Below are 22,625 nucleotides of genomic sequence, written 5' to 3' on the forward strand. Positions count from 1 at the left end.
TATTTTTTTTTACGATACATAAAGTCCGCCATGTTGGCTCAGAGCTGCAGTTTAGTTGCGCTAGAGCGCCCTCTACTGGCCGTCCGTGGAGAACCAAAATGGCGGCAGTGGTCCTGATGCTGCTGGATGCTGATGAAGGCATTCGCTGTTCAGTGTGTCTCTAAAGCGGGTCTGATCGACTTTTATTGGCTCGGTCTCTGTGGCGCAATGGAATAGCGCGCTGGACTTCTAATCCAGAGGCTCCGGGTTCGAGTCCCGGCAGAGATGCAGTGCAGCTCTCGGATGGGGCATGTTAATTGCTTTTATTGTGCCTTTTGTGCACATAAACGATGTGAGTGTAATAGTTTAAGGCAGCTTCCTAACTATGTGCGTTGACCAAAAGCATGCAGAATAAGGTAGTAAATGTAAAACCGAGATGAATGGATTTTATATGGACTGATTAATTTAATAAAAATCATTATCCAATCACTGTAAAATTACATGCACCAAATGTTTTGGTTGGTGTGCAAAAAATGCTAAGATTTGCTAAATAATAATAATAATAAAAATGATCTCTTTGTCACATGTACACACAGGTTAACTTAATGGTAACATTAAGTGAAATTGCTTTTTAATATTATGGCCATGTTAATATATTAATATACTAATAATATTCTTCTTCTTTCTAAAGCACATTTCAATACAACCAAGGTTGCCCAAAGTGCTGTACATCAATAATAATAATAATAATAATAATAATAAATATATATATATATATTCTATACACTATAAAAAAAATCTTTTAAAAATTGTACAAAATAAATAAAAACAATTCTATAAAAAAATATTCTAACACCCAAAATTTCTTCACTCAATCCCTTCACAATATGCGCATGTAATGCCTTTATTTTAATCCCAAAACACAATTCTCATAATGTCATGTTATTAATTTTATTTGAAAGAATTGTAATACATTAAAAAAACATGTGTTTCTTTGTGTGTTGTGTTTGTTGGTAAATACGAGATTTAAATTGAATTATTTTAATGGGTCAATTGAGCGTTATTTAATATGCATTAAGTAGCCAAGTTCAAGCACCAGATCTGGGTTATTTTTATGGCCAAAATAATATCTTGCATTGAGGTTTGATTCTGGGTAGTAATAGCCTATATAAGAAGGTTATAATGATAACATTATCATACAGTCCAATCTAATATAGGCTATCTAGTAATGTTGTCACTAGTCCAAATTCTGCCCAGTAGTTGAGATTCTGTCCAGCAGATGGCAGAGCAAACACAGATATGTACAGTATACGTTCAGAAAACGTTAAGTCTGAAAGTGATCACGAAAATCAACTCAGGGTTTAATATTTGACAGTCCAGCGATCTTAAATGTCCTTTTACTGCCAAACTGCAATTGCATCCATAGACAAGTTTAAATTAATGCGTTTCTATATTTTCCATCTTTACTGGCATATTATCCAGTGAGCTAATGAATATGCTGTCAACATTTTGCCCCTCTAAGTCCTTCTCCTTCCGACAGGGCTGAACGCACAGTGAAAAAATGCGAGTCTAATCTCTAGGATACGATGAAGAAAAGAGAAGGTTTATTCCTTCGCCCCGCGGGGTCTGTTCTCTTTGTCGCTCTGGAGTTCTGAAGAGGGAGGGCAACTCAACTGATCTGGGGTGGGCAAAGGGAAACAGTGATGGAGAATTCGACTCAGTGCAGAGAATCGGTTCTTTCGAACGTTCGTTTCAATGAACCGATTCAAAACACAGTTCAGCGTAAAAAAAAAAACAACAACTCTTCAAAGTATCGAGGAAAAGAATGCTCTTTCTGTGATATAGACGATTTTTTTTGTAAATGGGTTTGTCAAAACTTTTTTATTTATTTTCTTGGATTCAGTATGAATTGGTCAAAAACTACTCTGAATGTTTAACCGCGTACATGCCTGTAGGCTACTTGTAGGTTTAATTTCATGTAGGCAATGGAAAAAAGGAAACAATAGCTAAATGTTCCAAGCTCCACGTTGGAAAATATTAATTATTATGAATTTATCATTTATTAATCATACACTAAAATTATTAATACAAATATTTTTACAAGTTACAATAAAGCTATGAGTAGACACATTATTTATTTATTTTATCTATTAAGTTCTTATATAAAAGGGGCAAGGTGAGGAGGCAAGGTTGGCAGTGCCTCCTTAAAAAATAGGAGCAAATATTTCATATTACAAAAATAAAACAAATACTACAAAATGTGAGATTAAAAAGTGTAAAAGTCACTCTCGTTTTTTTAAAGTAACACTCTTGCCTCCTCTGAGCCCATTGATTTATAACCCTATTTTTTACAGTCTATGTTTATAACACACTTTAATGTGTGCGGTGGGTTTAGTGGGGGGTAATTGAGAATGAACGAGGGAAGGTCACGTGAGAGGAGGTAATCGAGCTTGATGACTGATGATCCGAAAATGAGTTGACTAAAGAACAGCTTATTGAATAAAATAAAATAAAATATATTGTTTAAATTCTTACTACCTTTAGTTATTAAGTTATTAATATAATTTAAATAAATAGAACATTAAATACATTGTATGTAGCCTACATGTTTATATTATGTTCAGTGTATATTACATGTTTATTTAACCAGGAAAATGTGATAACATTAAGTTTAACTAGGACATGAATTTACATTTTAATTATTAAAAAAAAAAAAACTGCGAGGAATTGTTTGTGCTTTGTGCTACAAAAACGTTCAACATCTGTAGCACCAGTAGGCTATTTGCAAAAAAAAGGTTAACCTACAGAAACGATTGTGATTCGGTGAGTTATTAACCCGGATAGGACAAAGAACATAGAATCTCTTCAAAGAACCTAACGGTCTAAAAGTTAAATGGAAAAAAAGCTAATTCAATTTTGAATGATTCTTTGATCCGAAATCTAAAAGGAAGTTTCTGATTCATGAGTCAGCGAGTTATTTGACTCGAAAACCGATAGGACAGACCCCGTTCGATTTGTGAGCGAACCGGTTCATCAGAATCACTGAAAAGATTCGGTTCAAGAGAACGTTCATGAATTGGACATCACTGAAAAGAAACAGAAAGGGAGGGAGCAGCTGCTGACACGAGAGAGAGAGAGAGAGAGAGAGAGAGAGAGAGAGAGAGAGAGAGAGAGAGAGAGAGAGAGCGATGAACAAGGAATGTGCCACTAATAAGAAACCGGAGCGTCGTTGAGGACGCAAGAGAGGAGGGCAAAAGAAGGAACGGCTGAAGAAAAACGACCAGAAATGCGTTAAAAAGTATCGAAGGGGGGACAAAAGGGGCAATACACAGCCAGCACGTGAATGGAAGGATTATAATCCACCGTTGGAGGGATTTTGACGCTCCCCATGAGGAGATTTGAACCATGCATGGACTGCTGCTGCTTCTGAGTTTGGCGTTGAGTTTCCACAGAGGTAAGAGACTCGGCTTAATGAACCGCAAGCTGAAAGTTGTGTATGTGTGAGAGTATATGATAGAGAACGGGGGGGAGATGTAGATGTACTGTGGATCTTATAGCGTTCGTGTCCGTCCGGTCATCAAGGTGCAACGTGACCTTTGCGTTCCACGCGCAAAGTTAACGGTGATGTCGTTCGTTAGATTCCTCTATGACGTGATGACTGAAAACTCTGCCAGTGCGGAACACTGAAGAACGGCGGTCGCTCCCGTCAAACATGTTCTCGTCATGAGAATACAAAGTAGACGAGAGGTTTGAGGACGCGCGCACATGCACATGCACACGCACACACGCACGCAGGGGTTCTTTGACAGACTCCCGCATAAAGAAACGCACCACTTCGTCTTCTTTCCTCGGGCTCCTGTAGGTAATTCAGCACCTGCGCATCATGTCTGACACTCACAGTCAAGCACGCTTCATCACAGAATTGTCCCTACATATCGCATGGCCAATTAATGTTTTGCATTGTGCAAATCCAGGTGCGCCTGAATTAATGTATCCAGCGAGTTGCTAGGCGACAGCACAGAGCTCTACCTGTTAGATTACAGCATCTTTTCCCGTGATCGCGCCTATGCGGACACCCTCCCTATTGTCACACACTGGGCATGTGTGTGTGAGAGGGAGAGAGCAGGTACATAGCACTCCATCATAGGTGAGGGGCGTGTTTTTGTCCCAGGAAGGTAACGAATGATGTAACCCATTCTCATAAGGTCCAGAATCAAAGCAGAAACATGCATATTCATCGAGAAATACCTTTTGAAGACAGGTTCAGGTGCTTTGAACGTCAGCATGCGACAAGATCTGGGGAGATTTGTCTTCCAGGGATACAGACACGGCTTTGTTCTGCATCACACAATGTTTAAAGCCATTATAAAAGGAAGAAGAACGCAGAATGACTCACTAGAATGAATGAAAGGTACAATGTGCATTACAGGTAGCAACGCAATAAAGGGATAGTTCAAACTGTAATGACTTTTCTAAGGTTAGCAGAGACAATAGTGATGACCTCACAACAATACAGCCATTGTCCTTCTAATAACTGTTCAATGATACTGTACGCAGTGTAGTAATATAGGTCAAGATTAAGCACACATTGTGAAGCATAGTAACCTGCTGAATAGACCGAAGTGAGAACGACTCCATCTGCACTTACTGTAACGGTGCACTCAATGTTCGGAATGCATTAGAAATTAGACCAAGTTGCAGATTCTGTCCAGGTAATATGTGGATAATTTAATTTTTTTGTTACTCTAGCAGTGAGTTTTTCCCTGTGGTTTGTCAGGCATTCTTAAACGTCTGGTGTTGTTATATTTGTGCATATTGCGCACTCGTGTATAATGAAGAGGTCTATAATTTGTACAGTGAAATGCCGTTGTAATGTGAGTTTAAGCATCGGGCCCATTCCATCATAGCAGCCAGGAGTCTTTCAGAAGCAATACCTCAAATACAACATTCAGCAGTCATTCGCATGAATCACTCTGTGGCATGTCCTGTAATTTAACCTTTTACTAACAAAGAACTTTTTTAATCTACATCATACTTTGATATTGTGTTTTTACTAAGCAGGATTTATACAAAATGTTCTCTAGATTATTACAAATCTTTGTCTTTAAAGAATCCTAATGCACCACAGCATCATATCAACAAGGTGATCAAGTGCAGTGTCAGCATGATTTCCTGTTGTATCGGTATTTCTTATGTTTAAAGTGTCCCTGTTATGCTTTTTTTAAAGCAGTGTGTAATATAGCTGTTTGTAAATGTAAAAAGTCTTCAAAATTTGAATTATAATAAAGTTATTGTCTCCTAAAAGAAAGAATCGATTCTGAACTGCTGAAACGAGTCATTAGCAATTCCAGTCTCACTTCCGGTTACAAACCTACATAACTAAGAAAAAAATTTGCATAATACCCATGAACAATCTCAAACACAGCTAGTTGTAGCTGAGACTGGAAGAGTTTGGTTCGTGTTGTTCATATCGAGAATACGCAGTTTTCAGTGCTGTGAATCCACTTTGATGCACTTCAAAATGAAGACTCGGAATGATATGGAAAACTGACTCCATCGTTACTGGTGGTATCACTGTGTATGAAGTGCTGAGGAAGATCCGGAGCTGAAGTTCAGATATGGTAATGGGCGTTTCATTTCCAACACACGCGCTGTAAGCGGTAGACCAATAATCACAACAGACTGGACCATCTGACCAATCAGAGCAGAGTAGACCAATCACAACAGACTGGGCCGTCTGACCAATCAGAGCAGTGAAGACCAATCACAACAGACTGGCGTCTGACCAATCAGAGCAGAGTAGACCAATCACAACAGACTGGGCCATCTGACCAATCAGAACAGAGTAGACCAATCACAACAGACTGGGCCATCTGACCAATCAGAACAGAGTAGACCAATCACAACAGACTGGCGTCTGACCAATCAGAACAGAGTAGACCAATCACAACAGACTAGCGTCTGACCAATCAGCGCAGAGTAGACCAATCACAACAGACTGGCGTCTGACCAATCAGAGCAGAGTAGACCAATCACAACAGACTGGCGTCTGACCAATCACAGCAGACTGGGCCATCTGACCAATCAGAGCAGAGTAGACCAGTCACAACAGACTGGTGTCTGACCAATCGGAGCAGAGTAGACCAATCACAACAGACTGGTGTCTGACCAATCAGAGCAGAGTAGACCAATCACAACAGACTGGGCTGTCTGACCAATCAGAGCAGAATTCAAACAAATTGTTTTTACACTCTATCTAAAATGAGGTGATGTGCAAATGTAACGTATATTATGAGAAAATGAAAGTGTTTTTTGAACTTGGATGTATGTAAACCTATTGTAGGAGACCTCCAAAACAAAATTAGGAACCTTAAAAATAGCATAATAGGGGCACTTTAAGATATATATTGATACATCGCTTCACAACAAAATCGAAGGAGTTTTTGTCAAACAAAAAAGGAAATAAAGCTACTTTATTTTCTTCCACGCATTACCTTATAGAGCTGTGGAATAATAGAAGATATTCAATTCCTGTTCATGGACATCTGTGTTCCTGCTGAGTTGAGTTCCATCTCTAATCAAACTCACCTGAACCAGATAATTACTGTGTTCCGGTTCACGTGTAAATCACAGGCAGGTGTGTGTGAGCAGGGTTAGAACTGAAGGTAGATCTCAGTGAACACACCTGCTCTGTGTGTAATGATAGCTCACCAAGCGTTTCATTTACTGTCCCCCATGTTGTTCCAAACCCATGTGCTGTTTTTGTCCATTGAACACTTAAGGAGGATTTTTAAAGAATCTTCATGCAACGGGATCTATCGAGCCCCAAAAACACCATAAATGTTTGTGAGACTTGTGTGCTCTTCTCCAAATTTTAGAGCCATATGATGGTTTTGTGTAAGAAACCTAAATTGGAGATTGGAATTTTGGTTTCGTTCTTGCATATTCAACCAATGACTCTTTGTGTCAGTGATGTGATGTATTGATTCACAAATTTCTTCTGCAGAGGGGAAGAGTCCAGGCAAATAACTTTAAGCCTCATGCCTTCTCCGGAACATACAAGAAGATATTTTGAGATTTGATTATAACTTTTTTTTTTTTTTTTTTTTTCGTTCAGTGGAATTCATATTGGTTATCAGCATTCTACAAACTATCCTCTTTTAGGTTTTGAACAACATGAGGGTGAGTAAATGATGACAGAATTTTCATTTTTGGATGAACTTAAAGCAAAGATCAGATTGAGGAATTGGTTTCTACAGAGGGGTTTGTTTTTACATAATTTTCCTGATTTTATACAACATTTTATTCCTAAAAAAATGAATAGAAAAATAATAATTCTGTCTGCTGACAGTTTTTTTCTGATTTATGGAGTGATAAAAAGATAGGCCTATCCAAATCCCCTCTGACTCTAATATGTCAAAAAAAAAATGAAGTGGCTTTATCCAATGCTCAGATTTTTGTTCTAGAAATGTATGCAAATTAGTGCACATTTATTTAGATAATGCCTCGTTTGCATATTTAAATGTAACATTTCAGAAAACTTGTAATACAATTTTTTTTTTGCAAATCATGATGTAATCAATAAACTGGGGAAGTATGGTGACATCTATTAGCTATTGATTATTTTTTACCCTGTTCACCTGGGGTGTCTTGCCTTAAAAATGGGCATCAAGAGCCTTTCGTTCCATTCGGTTGTTCTCCATTAGTTGTTTTTAAAGCTTCCTGTGTGGACAGTGGACACCCCCTAAGAAATGCGTATGATCAGGGTCACGTACAGTAAACCTGAAACCAACCTAATAATGTATGGCGTCCATTAAGTCAACGTGCAATTCAATTTCATCCTATATATTTTCTATATGCAAGTTATTGATCTGATTGTGAATGATTTATCCATGCACGTTTCATTTTTTAAAATGAGTTGACCTTGTATTTTTCAATCAGGATGAAGACAGACTTCTCTCTGGTGACGTATGCCGGGCTTATCCAATCATTTAGTCCGCTTAAACCCTGCACCTCCACAAACCAAGTCCCTACCCTACTTTTTTTCCCCTCGATAATCTGTTTTACTTGAACATGCGTCACGTTGCAGAGGAACAGATCTGTCCCTACTTCTGTTTCATCACGGCATTGAGACCGATTAGTCAATTAATCGCTCAGGCAACCCAGTGGACTAGTGGATTTAGAAAATACGTAGTTTTAGTCTGGAGGTGAGTCTGTACGAGAAGACGGCCCTGGGGACAGGTGGGTGAAGTTGAGGCACTGAATTGACAAAGATTTGAGTTTTCTTTTTGTTGTGGATGGGTGAAGGGGGGACCAGAGGGGGGTGTGCTTTAGGCCAGAGGGAGAGAAAGGCATTATTACTCATGCTCGACTGCTCTCATAGAAGAGGCTGCTCACACCCTCTCTTTCTCTTGCTTCCAATGAATGTGAGGGGGGAAAAGTTCAAAGGCCCGGCTTAGACGAGGATCTTTGAACCCCCCTCGCCTCTTTTAGGGGCTCCCACATCCCATCTCATTGAAACGATTTTGAACATGCCATGTTTCCCTTCAAATGAACAGCCTTCCATTCATCCACATTGTGTGTTTTTTGTCAGCGTTAGCCGTTACTTTGTCAAGTTTAAAAGAATAGCTTAACCAAATATGAAAATTCCTCCATCATGTACTCTCATGTCATAATCTTTCTTCTGTAGGACGCTAAAGGGAAATTTTGAAGAGTGCACCAGCCATTTTTTCCACATGCAACCACAAAGAATCGCAACTGGAGCTTTCAAGCTTCAAAAACCACCATGAAATATCATAGAAGTTCTCCATACGACTTGTGTGAGAGAAGTCATTTATTCTTTATCTAGTCAGTTCTTTTCAATTAATCAGTTGATCCGGTTCACAAAACTCGGCTGAATGTTAACGAACTGGAATGATTCAGATCTCGAGATCAACTCATGCATTTAAAAAGTTAGATGTCAGTAGGAATGCATGAGCCATAAAGACTACTTTTATGATGCTTTTACAGTGTTTTTGCTTTCTTGTTGAAGTTTGAAAGCTCCAGTTCCCATTATGTATGGACAAAAGCCGACCCTAACATTCTTCAAAATATCACCTTTTGACTTTCACAAAGTAAAGTCATACGCGTTTGCAGCGACATGTTGTAATTAATGTCCGAATGTCTGAACCATCCCTTTAAAATGTGCCTGAGCTCCTGCAATGCACATCTCTTTCTTTCTTTCCAGAAATGGTTTTGTCGAGTGGCCCCTTGTTCTGGCCCTCGCTCTGCTTTTCATTCTTTTGTCGTTCCTCACTCCCTCAGTCTTCTCATTTTTCCCTTCTCCCTCTTTCCATCCCCCAGTTCGTTTTCCCCCTTCCCTCTTTCTAATAAGTTCCAGATGTGTTTCTTGCATTCCTGTAGTCAGAGGAGAGGGGGAGGGGTCACGGAATAGGAGAGGGAAACAGGGACAGATGAAAAAAAAGAGAGGGAGAGAGAGAGAGAGAGATGGAGAAGCACATGAATTAAAAGAGAGCGCATGATGAAGAGGCCACTCTGTACTCTAGACCCTGATGAGATTCTCCTCTGTTGTGTGTGTGTGTGTGTGTGTGGGGAGTTTTTCAGACATCCCCTCCCCCACTGCAATGGAATGTGGCTGATGATGATGGTGATGTCATTTCTCGTTCTCTGAAGTTTTCAAATCAGGGAGGGCTGATCGACGAGTTCGGCCAATCAGCCGACTCGCAATAAAAGCCATTCACAGTTGGGGAGACAGCGAGGCATTCTGCATCAAAAAGCATTATTACCGGTCACCCAGTGAGGTTGTGGACCAAAATGTAGAGCTGTTAAAATGCTAGCTGTTCCGGTGCTGACTCAATACAAAGATGCATTGTGAAGTCAATGGGAAACCAAAATGGACCCTTTGACTTTACTAACATATGTTGCTGGGCTTATTGAGGAGCATTCATTAGTGCAAGTTAATACAAAAAGTTTACACTTTTTTTAATAACGTTCAATAAATGCAACGAGCAATACTTTTATGTTTTTTTTTTTTTTTTTTTTTTTTTAATTAAGGCTAATGTTATACATTTGCTGTTCATTGTTACCTCATGTTTTTTCATAATACATTAATAGGCCTATTGAACGTTAAAATGTTAGATAGGTTTGCGGTAGTGTAAATGTATAAATTAGCATGAATCTAGATTATTAAATGCTATAAAAGTCCCCCTGTGGTGACAATCAAGCTTTTAATGTTGTTTATATGTCTGTGTGGTGTTTTTAATGTGCTTAAAGACAAACCATGTGCAAATTCACAAGTCAACACCATTGCTGAGTATTTTCTTTTTAAAACTGCAGTGAACCAAAGACAGTCTCAAAAACACGGTTTGAAATCTCTGGTGTTTCTGACGTCACAAACTACCTTGTAACCAATCGGGTCAACGTGTGATCGTCAACGAGTGAATCGCTGGTGTGAGTGAGTGGAGGCGGGGATAATTTGCATATTCATAGAACCGTGTATACTAAATGAGGCAAGGCTGTAGAATTACGTTCAAGCTATTTTAAGGCATGACAAAAATTTTTGAAGGAAAAAACTTTTAAAGAGGTGATGAACTGAGAAATCAAATTTTCCTTGAGCTTTTGACATATAAGAGGTCATCATACTATAAGAATATCCTGTAAGTTTCAGAACTGAAACTTCCTTGTTAGTCCAATAAAAGCTTTTATTGACACGAGGCACAGCGAACGACAGGTTTTTCAAAGTGGGGATCTATGACGTCAAAGGGTATCAAACACCGCCTCCGCAGAAGAAGATCAACACCTACTTCAACACTGCCTGTTTAGCCCCGCCCACCGATTCGCGCATTACATGAAACTCATTATAATATGCAAAACTGTTATCCAATCATAGCAGTGGGTGTTTACTTCCAAGTCTTCAATGCGGCACGCCCATAAAAACCGGAGCTAGGCTCAAAGCCAGGGTTGAAAATAGCCTATTACTTATTCATTTTGATGTTTTTGAATGTAAAAACCAAGCGAACGTCAGAAGTTGACCTCAGACGACAATATAAAAAAAATTAAAAAGCCAGTTCATGACCCCTTTAAATATGTCATTTTGGTGATCAAAGATGAGTTTTAAGGGAAAAAATTATTGACTACAGGGGGACTTTAACAAATTGAATCCTACAACCGCTTGTCTCCATTCTGGTATGTGACTTCCACTTTTCTCAATCCAATCAATAGAGAGCAGCGGTCAAGTGTGGCGGGTTGGAGTAATGTGCCGAAAGATCTTTACGAATTACTTCAGGGTGTAAAGTTTGTCGTTTGGTCCTATTTTCAAGTACTATTTTGCTTTGAATCAAAGTTTGTAATGTTGTGATTCACCCTAAGAGTTGGTTGGTTTGGTCCATGGCTTATAACTCTTAACATTTTAAATTTTGGGGGGAAAAATAATTCACGAAACTTTCCATGGGAAGTTAAGCTGGGGAATTTGGGAAATATTCAAAGTTAGAAACTTTGAATATTATACAAACATAAATATAAACAGCAGACATGCATGCAAACATGCAAAAAAATACATTTTTGACTTTAATAGATTCTTTCATTTAACAACAAAAAAGCTTGAATGTTAAATAAAATAAACTAATTCCATATGATCCCAAAAGGAAGTAGTTTGCTGTGTGTATGTGATTGAGGAATGTGCAGGGTAGAAATTCAGCTGAATTTGCATTAAATCTGGTTGTTTTAACCAAGATAATGCTGCAATATGTTTTTAATTTTATACATTTAAGTTCCCTGTTATATGCTAACATGCAATTTTACACATTTTCAGTTTATTCCCATTAAATTCCCATATATTCTCATTCATTTCCATGGAAAGTTTCCAACATTGAAATTTCCCAGAACTTTGCAACCCTTCTCGTTAAATGCATTTTATTTTTTATTTCGGAATAAAACTGAAGTACAGTAAAATGGTTCGTGAACGGCATTTTCATGTTGACTTGAAGCTACCGATGAATGCATTAAGAGTGTGTAAACATCAATCAGACATTATGACTCTTGGCTAGTTACTCATCAGCATAGCTCAGCTTTAGATCGGCATTGAAGGAGATTCCCACAGTTGAGTGCAGCGCTTGCTTTTTAATGACAAGTCTTTTCCATTCTTTTGCATCAAAGTACGTCAAAGTCATAAAATAAAAGGCATATGATGAAACAGCTTCTGAGAGCGAGCTTAATGTCAGTTTGTGCGTGTTTCCTCATATGCATTCACACACACATACACACACACACACAAACCACATCTGGCATTCTCAGCCTCTTGATATTTGTTTGGAAAGCCAAATATTTAGTGCACTGAAAGGACGTCTGTGAGGTATTAGGTAATACTTCAAGCCTCGGCCTATTGGAAGTGGACAGTCCTTCCAAGCATTAGCATAGCACTCTGCTGATGACCCTTGAGGTTGCCATGGTCACTGTATGTAATATTATGTCAATGTTCCCACAGTAGCCATGGCAACAATAGCCCTGAATGCGATTCACGCAAATAAATAATGTTAAAATCTAGCTCTATAAATCCTGCAGAAGATGAGAAGCGGCGGCCGGGAAAGGAGTGAAAGGGGGGGGGGGGGGGGGGGGGAGTAGAAACCAGCGAGAAATAATTTTCCTTCCCTTTTATTTCAAATAGATCGGTTTCTATAGCAACTCTGGGCTGCACGGATCGAGGGACAAAGAACGAGAAGGAGAGGAACGAGGGATGGAGGGGGAGAAAAGGATGAGGAGAGAGAGAGAGAGAGGTGTGAAGAGGAAGATGAGAATGAGAGAGTGACACAGGGAAAGAGGTGTTTCTCCTCACTGTCAGGAATGGCAAGGGCGAATCTAGAGAAGCAAAGCGGGAAGATGATGAAGGGAAAGCGTCGGATGAGGCTGCGGACAAATAAGAGACGACAGGAGGAAATGTTGACGACGGAGAGGGACGCTATATATACACTGTTAGCTAGTAACTGTACAAACAGGGTGCCAGAGTGATTTAGGTTATCCTTGACCAATGAACATTAGGAAAGGAACATTAATTGTTTAAAAAAGCAAACCACATGTACATGCGTACACATTCATTCTCATTTGTAATCTCAAAAACATTGGGTAATTTTTAGGGATGCACCGATACTGATACTGATGTAACTTTTGTCATTAAAAATAGATTTGTTTTGATCATGTTTTAAATGAGCAAAGTTCAAAAACGCATGTATACTAGCTAGTTTATTGCTGCATCATCAAATCATCTACACTTAACACTGATTGGATCCATTTAAAATGTAACCGGCCAACATAAATGCATGAACAGAACAAAGATGCATATGAAATAAACAGTGCTTTTCACGTGGGTCTAACAGTAGTTTTCAGGTACAGAAATTGAAATCAAATGTAACAACGCTGTTGTATAAGATAAATATAATCCCTATTAAACTTCCAACACATTTGCGATCGCACGTACTCTGTGAATAGGGAGTGGCGGTGCTGAGCGCGCGTTTTACACAATAAGACTCTGTTGTGCAACAAATCCTCCGCCATGTGGCCAGTTGCATAAACTGTTAAGACTAGTCTTACAAGTTAGTCATCCAATTTTATTCTTTTAAACTGTTAATACATTTTTAAAGTCAGTAACATAAAAACGTAGATTGGTCTAATTTGACACCGAACAGTAAGACTGATTACCCCTAACTAACTTCTAGTTGATCATACTAGTTCTTAAGACACAGTCTTAACATAATGGCTATGTTTATGCAACTGGCCTGGTCTTGTCATTCATCTCGCCTAACTCTCGTCACGCGATCAGTGAACTGTCTGTGATTCCTTCTGATCTGTGCGACTGTAGCTCGTGCTGAGCAGAGCAGACGTTTAGAATAGAGCTGGTAAGTCCCGCCCATCCGTAAAACCCCAAGTGGACCTCTAGGTTGAAAAATCGTCAATGCAAGTGAATGGGAGAAAATAATTATTTTCTGGTCCCGTTTGAATTGTGCCATGAATGTGAACATATGTTGTCTGTGAATTTTTTATATAATGTTTCATGTTACGAGTTTGACCGTATTTTGTACGATTCTTTGGCTAGCAGTTGTGGAAAAGACATAACGAGAAAGACTACATGTCGCCTATGTGACGTCACCCCATAACACATTTCCCTCCACTTGTCAAATCACGGTGCTAATGCTGCGATAATCTATGGAGACAGATCGAGATGCCTGTGTGTTTTGTACCCAAATGTCACCATTCAAACCAAATGGGCTGTTCTTTCTTCAGATTCGCGTCGAAAGCAGCGAAGAGTTGTAGTCCACAAAGTGCTCTCACACAAAGTCTAACCGTATCAAACTTCTACCAGCTAAATTGTAGCATTCTTTACACGAAACATTATATTAAAAATTCACAGACAACATATGTCACATTCATGGCAAAATTCAAACGGGACCAGAAAATAATTATTTTCTCCCATTCACTTGCATTGACGATTTTTCAACCTAGAGGTCCAGGGGGATTAGCGGAAGGGGCGGGACTTACCAGCTCTATAGCCTACAATTGAAGCGACCGTTATCCAACTGAATTAAATAAAAAATCTCTAAATGATCTCTATAAAAAAAGCAGTTCTATGCTAATTTCATCCTCACGCTTCGTCATGGCGATATCGCGAGGCGGCTTTTCACCTCGACGAGAAATCTCGTCACATTTTAATATCGCGAGATCTCGTGGCGCTGTCTAAAACGAAGCTTTCCCGCCGAACGTTTCGGATGTGTGCGCACATAAAACTAATCTCACAGTGGGTACCAAATTGAGTTCTTTTTCACACCTTCTTGCGCTTAAATATTTAAATTAAATTTAAAAAGCACGTGAAAAGGAACTTTTGTGAAGATGCAGCACTGGCCGATCGGGACAGTGACAGTTTCGTCAATTGTTGGATTATGACGTAAAAACATTGGATTATGCAACATACATTATGCAACTCAGTGCCTTAACGCAGTTAATTAATCAAAATCATCAGTATTAGCCTTTTTCATGCTATAGCTGATATGCAGATGGTTTTAAATTCATCAAAAATGCATACATCAGTGCATCTCAAGTAATTGTTCAACAGGACATTTAACTGTTTAAATGTTAAAAAAAAGCACCAGGAGGAGGTATACACACACATAAGCGAACCACAAACATGCATGCATACACACACATGCACATTCCTGCAAACGAGGAAAAAACTTTTTGGGGTAGTTTTTTGCATACGTCAGCTGTTGCTATGGTGACGCTACACTATGAGCCAGTGAAAGTGCCCGATTGGTTGGAGTAGCAGGGGATGAAAAAAGGCATGGAGAGAGGGGTTACGACAGAGGATGCATTAAAAAATGGACACACGTGAGGATTACGACAGCTTTATGTACACTAATAAATAATATGATGCTAATTTATCAATGGCAGCCACACACAGCGGTTTAACGATGTATGAAATCAGAAATGGACAATAAAATGATTCGAGCATGGAAAGCATTAGAAGTGGCTGTCTGTTCTGTGTCGAGGTGTCAAATGCACTCGGAGTCGTTGTTTCTTCCACGTTGCTCCAGCACAGGCACCTTGACCGCAGCAGGTGACGTATTCCTGGTCCAGACACACTCCTTTGTTGTCTGAGAGTGGCTCGCGCATGAAGTCACAGAAGTGTCTGGTCCGTCGCGCTGCGTGCGCACGGAGGAGTTTTAAAGAACAGCTCGGCTTTTTTTTTTTTTTGTCAGTGCTGATTTTGCTGGTAGTATCTAGGATTTTTACCTCGAAGGGTCCGTTTTGATTAAAGAGTGCTGAGGAAGGTAATGGGGACAGTCTTTTTTTTTTTTTTGTCTTCGATTGTCATACGTAATCTCAAAAAACATTACGTAATTGTTTAACTGGTACAAAAAGAATGAAATGCTGGATGAACCAGTAAAATGTGATGGGACACTGAAAATGCTGTTTCCAGATCAGATGCCTCAAAATGCCTTTGTTTTTGCGTAATAAGTGCCAATTAAAACACAGTTTTTTTTAACTTACTTTTGTCTGTACAATATAATAAATAAACCTGCAAAAAACTATTTTAGTGTTTTTGTCTTGTTTTCCAGTACAAATATCTAAATATTCTTTAATCAAGGAATCAAGATACAAGCAAATCTATATATAGTGATATGATATATATATATATATATATATATATATATATATATATATATATTAGAGGTGGGCATAGATTAATTTTTTTAATCTAGATTAATCTAGATTAATTTTGAAATTAATCTAGATTAATCTAGATTAAAATGGCTCATTTGAATTCTGCCGAAGGCATTCAGAATATGTGTGCTACCAAAATAATGACTATAAAAGTAAGTCTTTGAGAACGGGTTTCTCAAGCCAGGTGGCGCATTAGACCAGGGGCTCATCTCCTGTTTCCAAAATGCATCACAAACTGCTTGAGAAAGCTGTTCTACTCATAGACTGTAAAAGGTTACTACTGTACTGTTACCGTACGTAGGCAACATTAGGTAGGCCTATGTTATTATCAACTACTATAGGCAATCAATTAGGGATGGGCGATATGGCCTAAAATCCATATTGTGATATACATTGCAGCCTCTTGCGATAACGATATTAAAATAAAACCATTTCAGAACAGGTTACACAGACCCTGCTAAACAACTGCTAAATGTTTTTTTTTTTTTTTGAAAGGGTGTATGTAGTTTTGAGAACATATATTGTGCAAAACTGTAAGTATACAACATAATTTTGCAGATAAATAAAATTTAAGTACACTCTGCAGAGACTTAAGTAGGTCTAATGTTTATTATGGCTTGGAGCTTATGAAACCCCAAATTTAAAATTAGAATATTGTCTAACTGATGTCTTTTCAGTTAAAAAGAAACACAACAACGATTCTTAAAATCGGGCGCTTTTAATAAAAAGAGATTATGTGCTACACCACTCACTAAGATATATTGGGAATAATACGCGCGCGCTGGTATTCAGTGATATGTTTCGTTTTGAATTTGAGGTGGTAGAACGGATTAGTCGTGTGTTTACTTACCGAACTGTTACACCACACAGTCTACGTCGGACGGCTTAAATCCGAACCAAGTCCAAATAAGGGTTGCACCGATCTTTTTCACCAGCTTTCACTTTCAGCCGTGTTTACTTAAGATGACGACGAATATGATGCGTTGCAGCCGGGTGTTCCTCGCGGCCGCGGGTAGATTGCGTCATCATAGCTTGTGTAGCTTAAGCCAGCTCCCAACGCTCCCAACCCAACTTGGAGAATAGATTAACGGCGATATTTTTTTTATCGCGCGATAAGAGTCTCGCGTTAACGCAGCGCGTTAACGCCGATAACGGCCCACCACTAATATATATATATATAAACGTGAGTTTAAGCTTAAAACAAAGGTGCACTGTGTAGTTTTTAGCGGTATCTAGTGGTGAGGTTGCGAATTGCAAACAACAGAAGTTATGGTGGCCGACAGGAAAAGATGTCGTCGTCTGAGACAGCAGAGAGTAGCCAGTTAAACAATGAGGTTTCTTTACAAAGATAAATTAAGAAATTAGGTTTACTTAATTATTCAGTAAAATGATATGTTTGCAAATATTATTGTTACTTGTTCATCATTGTGTCAGTGTTTTATTCGCTGACTTTAGCAGATTATTTTCACGAAGAACAAAATAGTGACGAAACACGTTTGTCTGTTTAGGGCTACTGTAGAAAAATGGTGGCGCAAAATGGCCCAATGTAAGGGGACCCTCGGTGTACAGTATGTAGAAATGGCTCGTTCTAAGGTAATAAAAACATAACAGTTCATTATGTAAGGTACACCACTGAAAACATGTATGATATTTCATTTCTGTCAACAGATCCTCCTAAATATTACACAATGCAACTTTAAAACAAATATCTGCCAGTTGGATAAAGGCAGATAAGGGGAAAACAAGTTTATTTTTCCTTCCACATTGTCAGATTTTTTTTTTTCAGACATTAAGACTCAATATCTTATGTCACTTTGCTTCTTAAGGTACTGTATCTTGATTTAGGTTTAGGTATTGGAAAACAAGACAAAAATACTAATCAAGAAAATCTTTCAATATGTCATCTGCAGAGTTCTCTCTAGTTAATGGGAAAGGGGGCGGGGCTTATCCATTTTTATCTCTATTCATGAAGGGGTTTATATTTAAATGACATCATCTCAGTCTTTGTTGCGCATTTGAATATTTTCATACTATAACGTGCACGCATCTGAAGGCGTTTCACTGGATCCGGTTATCTTGGAGTGAAAACTGATAATCTTTATGATTTATGTTTGTTGACAGAAGTGAATTTTCTGGTGTGCTGGGTTTGTGATTCGGTGATCCCTTGATGAGAGGCTGTTCTCTCAGGTCGGTCAAGTGGTTCCTGACACGAGTGTGGTGTGTAAGTGTGGTCGGAGTGTGTGTGTGACCACGTCTTTGTGCGGTCAGGATGTTGGCAGTGTGGCATGGACTACTGCTGGTACCCAGGGATCAGTGACTCAAGAAAATCAGGACACTCTAAATTTGTCGCTGCAGCATAACCCACATAATGAAAACTATACAAGCCCTCTCTCGCTCTCTCTCAGGTCCTCTCTCATTAGATGTCTTTACTCCCAATCCAGCCATGTCTCTCTCTCTCTCTCTCTCTCTCTCTCTCTCTCTCTCTCTCTCTCTCTCTCTCTCTCTCTGTGTTTGTTTTTCTGTCCTCATCCCCCCTGTGTCTTTCTCTCTTCCCCTTTTCCTCTTTCTCCTCTGTCACCCTTTTTTTTTTCTGGTTAATTCATAAATAACAAGCATGTAGTGGGACCTTATAGGAGAGAGCGGGGCTAAATGTCACATGGGAAGTTGTCACAAGGGTTATAGGTCAAAAGTTGTAATGCAAAAGTTGTAACATCTCCACTATGGGCATGTTATCACAAAAGGTCAAGCTGAAACTTTTTTTTCTTGGACAATAATAAAGAGGCCATTCTGAGAAATATTCTTTGGTAAAAATAAAAAGTGTGGCAATTTTGATCAGTCTCCTTTTATTTACAGAGATAAACAAAAATGTCATATTCAGAAGATTTCACATTACTTTACACAATGTATTGAATCATTGTTGAGAAATAGAATTATTTTATTATTATTTTATTAAACTGTAAAGTATTGGTTCACCCCAAAATTAAAAATCTGTCATCATTTACTCACCCTCACTTTCTTCTGCAGAATACAAAAGATATTTTGAAAAATGTCTGTATTTTTTATGTTCGCTGATCGATGTTTATATGTGAATAAAAAGGCTAAATTCAATCTGTTCATCATATAAATCAATCGTGTCTCTTCAGGAATTGTGGACTAAACCGCTCAATTCATATGGATTCGTTTTAGGATCGCTTTATGAACTTTTTGAAGCGTCAAAGCGGTAGTTGCGTAGCTGTCAATGGAGGGACAGAAATCTCTCGGATTCCATTAAAAAGATCTTCATTTGTGTTTCGAAAATGAACGAAAGTCTTATGGGTTTGAAACGACATGAGGGGGAATAATTAATGACAGAATTTAAATTTTTGTGTGAACTGTCCCTTTAAGTAGGCCAGATTCTGGGTCTTACAGCGCAATGTATGAGAAACATTTTGTAAACTTTTCTAATCGCTGAACATTCAGACACGTTTTTGGCAGACGTTGCGTTGTTCAGCCTGAGGGTGGCGCTCTAATAATGTTGATTGACAGACTCTAGTACAACTCTATCTTAGAATTGCTTTAATGTAGTATTTATTGCCTCCAAATGTTGTTTTAATTTAGAATATTACGAGCCAACTAGTTACTGACCTGATGCAGACTAATATAGCCTACACATATCTGAATGATTGATATCGTCTTGGTCTGGAGCGAGGTTTAGGAAACGCGAAAATAAACGGGCAGTCTGAAATAATCTGCCCAAAAATAGACCTTATTCAGAGCAGCGCCGTATGAAAGCGAGGCTGTGAGGGAGGAATAAATGTACCGTGTTTCCAATGGCACCCGCTGTATAAAGCTCCTAGATCACTTATAATTTTCTAGAGCTTATGTTTTGTTTGGATATTTTTTGTCCACTGAAATTCCTTGGAAATATATTTTGCACTGTTTAGTCAGAACAATCCAAAAACACATTAAATAACAAACAGTTCAACCCACTGAAGAGATGTATGTCTATCCCTCACAGCCTCGCTTTCATTCCCGTTAAAGATCAAAGATGCCGCTGCTGTGAATAAAGTCTATGGCCCTCAGTTAGAGCGCGCTGCAGTTCCATTTTTCACCACAGATTGACATTGGGAAACTGTGGGGCGCTGTAGAGCTGGGGAGGCTCAGGCACACGCTGCCCAGCTAAGGATCATACATGCCGTGCGCTAAATTTTAATATATCCTGCGCCCTTTACGACCTAAAATAGTCTAGAAAATCAGAATGATAGACAGTTTGAGTGACATTAAAGTACAAATTAACCATGAGGAATATCTATAGCACTTGAAAAAAGCCTCCGAATCAGTTCTCGTTTTGGATCTGACAGCTCCTATAGGCTCCAGTGGCCTCATGGGATAGCAAGTGTCCCAGCGGATATTGAATCCGCATATTGTTCATGTGCTGTTTGATGAATGCTACTTTTTGCGTACTGTACACTGGTCTCCCATTTTATGCATGTATTAGATGAACGTACATTTATATGTGCACAAAACGTTTGAGCTGCATGGAGGAGGACCATTTCAGCGGAATAATCTTCTATAGAAAGGAGTCATAATACACTGATGCTTTACACGACAGTAAAGTGCATTGTCACATTGGGTTGCATGACCTCCCTGTGATGTAATAATGTTAATGGATATGGATTTTAGCGAAGGCCAAATACTGCCCCGTTGTATAATAACAACAACTATAGTAACTTGAAACTATATTTTCCATAGGACATGTGATGGAACAACAATGCTAGAATGTTGTGGATGGTTAGTTACCACAGAGTGATTATGCAGTTGCTTAATTTCATGCTAGGTTGTTGCTTTACTGGCTCAAGTCATAAGAGTCCACCCCTAAGTCTCCATGATATTTTGGACCCTTGAGATGGCTCGAGTCACTCTTTCTTGATTTATGATCTATTGTAAATCGTAAATCTAGTCACTTTTGTGAGTGAAGATGTCGTCATTAACTCACCCTTGTGATATTGTGAAAGTGAAAGTGGGTGCATTATCGTTTTGGACCCCATTGACCTTCATTAAATGGACTAAAACAGTAGAAATATTCTTTAAAATATTATAATTTGTGTCCAGAACGGTGATATTTTAGTACTATTTATATACTATTTTAGCATTTATTAATATTTTGAATTAGCTTTTAAGATTCAACTTCATATATACAACTTTTATGTTAGATGTGATTAATCGTTTTGTCAGCATTATTTTTTATATAGTTTTAGTTTAATAGTTTTGTTTTAGTTAACGATAACACTGTGCAGAAAAAAAAAGTCGTAAAGGTTTGGAATGACATGAGGTCAAGCAAAAGATGATGAAATTTTCAGTTTTTGTTGAACTATCCCTGCAAGTATGAGATTTACGTGATTAAACGGCAAGCAGAAAAAAAGGAGTTTGGTATGTCAGAGCAACATATTAACTGCATTATCCTACCGAATATATGATCTTTTTAATGGTCATTAGAGCATTGTTTCCCCTTGTTGACTTCATTCAATTTCACCCAAAGTGATCACGGATGTTGCACGGGAAGGAGAGCAAACAGACATGGAGAGAAAGAGTGAGGGATAGGGTCATGGGGGGGATGAGTGGGCATATGCCAGTTGTTAAGAAACTGAGAGAGATGGGGACCTACAGAGGAATGCTGGAGGGATGAGAGACGAGAGAGAGGGAGCGAGAGAACAAGAGAGGGCTAGAGGGCTGATATTTAATGTGATAAATGGATTGTGACAGCGTGTCTCCAAACCCCCTCCAACCGGAGAGGAAGACCACAGAAATAGAAGGCAGGGCTGGGGAGAGGAAAATGGATTTAAACAAGAAGGATAGAAAACTGTGCAAAAATGACAAAAAGGATCAAAAGTAACGAATGTTCTTGCTAATTTTACTCCGAACTAGATGATGCTATTACTAGGAAATCCTAGAAGAAAAAGTTAAAGGGAAATTATTTTCTGTCATTTACTCACCAGCATGTCATTTCAAACCTGTACGACTTTCTTTCTTTAGTGAGAAAAATTCTGAAGGAATTGATCTTTTCCATGCAGTATTAGTGAATGAGATTTGAAGCTTTCAAGCTTCCTAAGGGAAATAAAAGTGATCCATGTAACATGATGTTTGAAGCAGGGTTATTTTAGCCATCATTTAAATACTATTATGGTGTTTTCTATTTTTAATGCTTCTATTTAGCTTTCATTTATTATTTTTTATTTTTATTTTATTACTTATTTTGCCAAGGCAACATTTCTAATTCTTTAATTTTATTTTACGTTTTTGATTTAATATTAATATTTTGTTTTATTTCAGGTATCAAACTATTTTTAATAGGTTTAGTTTTAGCTAACAATAACAACACTGGTTTGAACTTAATCTTCTAATAATATACACAGCAGTATCCCCTAATTTCTCAGAGAGTCTGAAAACGGTTTGTTTGAAGA

The 22,625-nt window shown here is 38.4% G+C and overlaps 1 protein-coding gene across 2 annotated transcripts in view; it reads left to right on the forward strand.

Annotated features, from left to right (window-relative positions):
• The first annotated feature begins 3,156 nt into the window (after positions 1–3,156).
• The window catches only part of kirrel1a (kirre like nephrin family adhesion molecule 1a), a 43,580-nt gene continuing 24,111 nt past the window's right edge, over positions 3,157–22,625 (forward strand). Inside the window, exon 1 of one of the 2 annotated variants that reach the window (XM_079868012.1) lies at positions 3,157–3,433. In XM_079868012.1, coding sequence (XP_079724138.1) covers positions 3,385–3,433 — 49 coding nt within the window. In that variant the 5' untranslated portion in view covers positions 3,157–3,384. The remainder of the gene's footprint in view (positions 3,434–22,625) is intronic. The other variant, XM_079868013.1, reaches the window with a different exon arrangement.

Source organism: Squalius cephalus (genome assembly GCF_949319135.1).
Source record: "Squalius cephalus genome assembly, chromosome: 3".
NCBI classification, from domain to species: Eukaryota; Metazoa; Chordata; class Actinopteri; order Cypriniformes; family Leuciscidae; genus Squalius; species Squalius cephalus.